We start from the raw sequence: 5520 nt of genomic DNA, 5'->3' as shown, positions 1-5520 counted from the left end.
TTCCCACCAGCAATGCAGAGGCATTCCAGTTTCTCCACGTCCTTGTCAACACGTGCTATTTTTTTGTTTTTGGATTACAGCCATCTCAATGGATGTGAAAGAGGGTGGAATTTTGACAGACAGAGGAGTGCTAAGCCAGCCTTTCAGGCAAAGGAGGCCTGGAGGGGCTATGGTATGAGCTGGACTTAGTCACACACAGTCTGATGTCATAATCCCCATGGGGTCCTGTTTACCTCCCTTTTCTGGAAATACACCAATTCCACAGAGCGCTGGAAAGCCCTGTCTCCCGGGTACCTTCATGTTGGGTCAGGTGTGCTGGGACACCAGCTGCTCCCTGTGACAGAGGTGAGCCAGGGACAGGGGGATGGACATGCAGCAGGTTGACCAGTCTCCCCATCACAATGACTGGGCACTGTGACCAAAACAGCCTGCATCATGTAGGTCAGGGTTCATCTCAGAGACAGGTGCAGCTGTGGGACATGGCAGCAGGACTCTCCAGGCAGCAGGGGCACTTGGAGCTGGAAGGGCACAGGAGCATCGTTGTCCCCTTGGCAGAAGGAAGGGTAGATACTGTTTGCACTGAAGCTGGTCCCCAGCCCAGGAGACCAGCTGTCTAGGCACAGAAGGGAGGGGACATGGGGACCATCTGAGGTCCAGCAACCACCCTACTGGTCCCTAGCTCCTGAATGGAGTGGGACCTGGGGCGGGGTTCCATGGGGATGAAACGGAGTACCAATCAAGAAGCCAGGGAGCCATGCACACAAGATGGGGTGGGCTCAGCGAGCTCTCCAAAGCCCCGGAAGCAAGCCCTCCTCCTTCCGGGCTGGGGGTGAGAGGCTGGGCTGGACCTATGGATTGCTCTTGTTAACTGAGCATGCAGAGCCTCACAACTTTCCTCACCCCGGATCCCTCTAGTCTCCGCTAGAAACACGGTTTGTGTGTCTGCATTAGGGCGCCTCGCTTCTTAGTCCTGGGCCTGAAGCTCGCTTCCTCGGGGCAGTTCGGAGCCCTGGCTCACGAGTCCTGGGGGTGGAGTCAGCTCATCCCAGCTCTGGGAGTGCATTCCGTGCACATCTTTACAACGCAGCGTCAGGACATTATATGGATAGTTCTAAATGGGCCAGAGGGGGAGCATTTACACCACAGAAGTTGGCAAATGCTATAAACTGGTTTATTTGCCCCACAAAGGTGATTGTTAAACGGTTCCCAGCACACCGCTTGCCCTGCACATGCCTCAGGCCCCGGCAGGCAGCAGGGGGACCTGGGTTGGTGGAGACGGGTCCTGGGACAAAGGGCTGGAGCAGGTCTCAGAAGGAACTGGAGCTGCTGAGAGCATCAGATTTACTATCCAGCAGGGCGGGGCTAGGAGGGCTGGGGCAGTCATGCTTCGTGGGCGCAGCCTTGGGGACAGTCGCTGCTTTCTCTGTGTGTGGCAGAGGCGGGTCTAACCAACCTGTCTGTGTCGCGGTCATCTGCTATGGCAGGTGTGGTATACCCCAGACAGGTAAGTGTCGTGGGCCTCTGTCCCCTGACCATCTCAAGGTTGGGTGAACAGCCCCAGGGGAGGGCCAGGCTCCCTGGGGCTCCCTCTGGCTGTCATCCTGGAATGGTGGTTGTTTTTATTGTTTTTTGTTTTTGTTTTGTGTTTTTTTTTGAAACAGGCAGAGGAAAGCTAAGGGTTAACAATTTTCTAGGGGTTTGTTTTCTCAGCGTGCACTTATTAGGCACTTTTGGTGTGTCGGGCAGTGCGCTGGGCTTTGAGGCTGCAGAGATGCCTAAGATTAGCCTAATCGAGTGGCCTTCATTAAACCAAGGACAGCACTCTGGGGTAAGTGCTGTAGTGAAGGGTGTAAAATGAAAGCAGACGAGAAAGCATTTAATCTTTGGGAGGGGGAGAATAAAAGGGGGGAGAGATGTTTGGGGAGGGCTCTTGGAGGATGTGTAGGAGTTTGCCAAGTGGTGATGAGGACACCTCGGGTTTCCAGCAGGAGGTCAGAGCATGCGCCAGGCACCTGTGGAGAGAGGAGAGCAGCGAGGCTGGAGTACTGGGCGTGGGGGGGCCGGGGAGACTGAGATGTTGAAGGCCAGTGGAAGCCTGATCACCATGGGCTCCGGATGCCAGGCCCAAAGTTGGCCTGTGTCCTGCCGACAATGAGAAGCCACTGAAGCCTGAAGTGGAAGGGTGGCTGGCAGGGGAGGGGGGACTTCTTGTTCTGTGTTCCCTCTTGTCCTGTAGGCCCCTGTGGATTTAGACATATACCAAAGCTCCTACATGATCGACTACAAACCCTACGGGAAGCACAAGTACTCCAGAGTCACACCGGAAGAGGTGAGGCTCAGTGAATTCAGCTGTCCACTGAAACCACATTTATTCCATTTTTACTATGAGTGTGAACATCAGGGGCATTTATTTAGAACAATATCCGATGCTGGGAGATCTAAAGAGGTCTTTTCGGTGTACATGTATTGTATTGCTTTAAAATGGACATCCAGTATAAGTCGTGCATACAGAGGAGTGTAACTAATATACATTGACAGCTTAAATAACATGGATAAAGCTGACATCCATGTCCCTATTATCAGCCAGCTTAAAAGACAGCACATTAAGAGTAGCCTGGTGGGGAGGGTGCAGCTCAGTGGTAAAGTGCATGCCTAGCATGCATGAGGTCCTGGGTTCAATCCCCAGTACCTCCATTAAAAATAAATAAATAAATAAACCTAATTACCTCCCCTCCTCTACCAAAAAAAAAAAAAAAAGAGAAAAAGGAAAAAAGAGTACCCTGGAGCCCCAGGTGCCCCTCCCTCCTTACTCAACCCCACCCCCAGAGGTAACTAAACATTCTTCTGAGTTTTGGGTTAATCGCTCCCTTGTGTGTATTTTTTTTAATAGTTTTATCTTATATGTATGTATCTTTTTAAATACATTATTTACGTTTGCCGTTTTTGAACATTATTATTGGATTATATTATTTGTCCTCTTCCGTGACTTCTATTTTGTGCAGAACATTATGGCATATTATTCATTTTCTGCTGTATAATATTACATCGCATAAATGTGCCACAGCACATTTGTCTTTTGTCCTATCAGCAGACATTTGGGTTATTTACTTTTTTTGTTACTCCCCCCACCCACAAATGCTGAATAAAGACGAGGCACAGCGAGGAGCTCACCCGTCGTAGGTGACATCTCCATTTTCCAGAGCGGTTGCATCAGCTTATTTCCTCACCAGCACAATCTCACAGCTCTCCAATCTTGCCATTACTTGATATTGTCAGACTTTAAAGTTTTTGCCAGTTTGGTGGGTTTGAAATCATCTTTTCTTGGGGGTAGTTACAGCTCAGTGGTGGAGCATGAGCTTAGCAAGCACAAGGTCCTGGGTTCAATCCCCATTATCTCTGTTTTAAAAAAAAAAAGATGGAGAGGGTATACAGTGGTAGAGAGCATGCTTAGCATGCATGAGGTCCTGGGTTCAATTTCCAGTACCTCCAGATAAATGCATATAAATAAGCCTAATTCTTCCCCCAAAAAAACCTAGGAAAAAAAATTTTTTTTCTTGTTATAATAATTTTTGTTTCACTGATTATTAATGAGGTTCAGCATATTTTCATGGAGATTTATTATTGGTGAAGTGCCTGTTGATGTCTTTAGCCCATTTTTTTAAATTGGGTTGCTTGTCTTTTTTCTTATTAATTTGTAGTCTGGACATCTTTCATTTGTCAGTTATATAACTGGCAAAGCTCCAGTCTGTGGTTTGTCTTTTCACTCTCTTTCACCGAATGGAAATTCTTATTTTAATACAGCCAGATGTATCAGTCTTTTTCTTTACCATTTTTGGCTCTTGTTTAAGAAATCTTTTCCTAGCTTGAGGTAGCCCTGCTAAAATTAATAAGAAGATCTATACAAACGGAGGTGGAACAGTTTCTGAGATACACTAATTAGGTGAAGCAAACTGCAGGGTGGCATTATAGAATGTGTCATTTGTGTATCATATGGGATATATACATCTGTTTATATGTACAGAAAATACTTCTGGAAAGACACAAAACAGACTGATGACAGTGGTTGCCTCTGGAGATGGGAACCGAGAGAGGGAGAGGATAGGAAACTGACCTTTTGCAATACTCCCTTTTGTATGATTTCAGTGTCTCCCTCTGTCGTATATATTAACAAAACTAAATTTTCTTTCTGAAAAGTAAAGTGTGCTCTGTCTTGAATACCTCCAAGGAAGAAGATGGCATTGCACCTCTCTTAGCCTTTCTTCATGTGTGATTTGTTTCCGCAGCAAGAAAAGCTGGCCATCCAGCTCCAGGAGAAAGAGTTTTATAGGCCCACCCCCAGCCCCAACCCCAAGCTAGAAGATGGATACCCTGCCTTCAAAAGACCCTACATGACCGCCAGAGACCTGGGGCGACCTGGCTTCTTCCCACCACAGGACCACGTGGCCACAGGGGAGGACGAATGCAGGTTCCTCAGCGCCTGTCCTTCCATGTCCCCGGCTTCCCACGCTCTGTACCTGGCCCACAGGCATCCCAGCCGGCCTCGCCAGGATGCCGATTTCCGGTCCCTTCTGGAGCCCGAGCGTCAGCCCGCTGCGGAGGTGGGCAAAGGCTACCTCCTGCTGCCTGGCTGCACCTGCCCTTACCACTGTACGGTCAAGGTCCCCGTCTTGAACCGATGGGGACCCTTGATGCCGTTTTACCAGTAGGAAGGCAGACACACCTGCCAAGGGCGCTGTGGAAAGTCCGCCGTCTCCCGAGGAAACCCCTGCTCTGCCCTTGGAGTGCAGAGATGAGAACTGAAAATTAAACCCTGGGAAGATGTTCCAGCAGCACCGGGGCTGTGCTTGCTCTACCTGGCTCCCTGGCCTGCCCCGGGCGCAGCATCCCCACCAGAGAGAGAGCAAGGGAGGGACGGAGGGGGAGGAGGAAGATGGGTATGTGTGCAGGGCTCGATGTGTGTGAGGTCTCATTCTGAGTCAGAGTCCCGCTGGAAAGAGTCTTACTGTTTTAGGCATTTACTTTACAATATGGGACAAATCATCTTTCCCAGTCATCTGAATGTTGGGTGTGATTGCAGAACCTGAAATCCTGTTGGGTAACTTTTTACCTCAATACTCTTATTGTAATTTATTCACCACTCCCACCCTTGTACCAATCAACAGTAACCATTTAGAGGGCATCAGTTCACACTTTCCTTCTTGTCCAGTGGATCTTTGTAAACAGATAGTGGATGAGTCAGGTAGGAAACGGGCTAAGCTGCTATAACAAAGAGGACCAGAGCACAATGGCTTGAGTGACATCCTAGTTTCTCTCTCATCTAACAGTTCAGAGGGAGGCAGACAAGAAGGGAGAAGGATATTCTTTGCAGTGGCTTCTACCGCTGAGTCTAAGGTGTCTGATATGAGCTAAATTGTGTCCTCCACCCTCCAAATTCATGTGTTGAAACCCTAACCCCCCAGTGTGGCTGTGTTTGGAGATGAGGCCTTTAAGGTCGTAATTAAGGTTAAATGAGGTGATAAG

The 5520-nt window shown here is 48.8% G+C and overlaps 1 protein-coding gene across 1 annotated transcript; it reads left to right on the top strand.

Annotated features, from left to right (window-relative positions):
- The first annotated feature begins 455 nt into the window (after positions 1-455).
- SPMIP9 (sperm microtubule inner protein 9) lies at positions 456-5053 on the top strand. The gene is made up of 3 exons (XM_072951632.1): positions 456-563; positions 2237-2329; positions 4284-5053. The coding sequence occupies exons 1-3, from the start codon at positions 480-482 to the stop codon at positions 4704-4706; spliced, it is 600 nt and encodes a 199-aa protein (XP_072807733.1). The 5' UTR covers positions 456-479; the 3' UTR covers positions 4707-5053.
- The last annotated feature ends 467 nt before the right edge of the window (positions 5054-5520 follow it).

This window comes from Vicugna pacos, chromosome 28, assembly GCF_048564905.1.
Source record: "Vicugna pacos chromosome 28, VicPac4, whole genome shotgun sequence".
Classification (NCBI taxonomy): domain Eukaryota; kingdom Metazoa; phylum Chordata; class Mammalia; order Artiodactyla; family Camelidae; genus Vicugna; species Vicugna pacos.
Note: the sequence above shows the minus strand (reverse complement) of the source record. Positions and strands in the feature narration are given on the sequence as shown.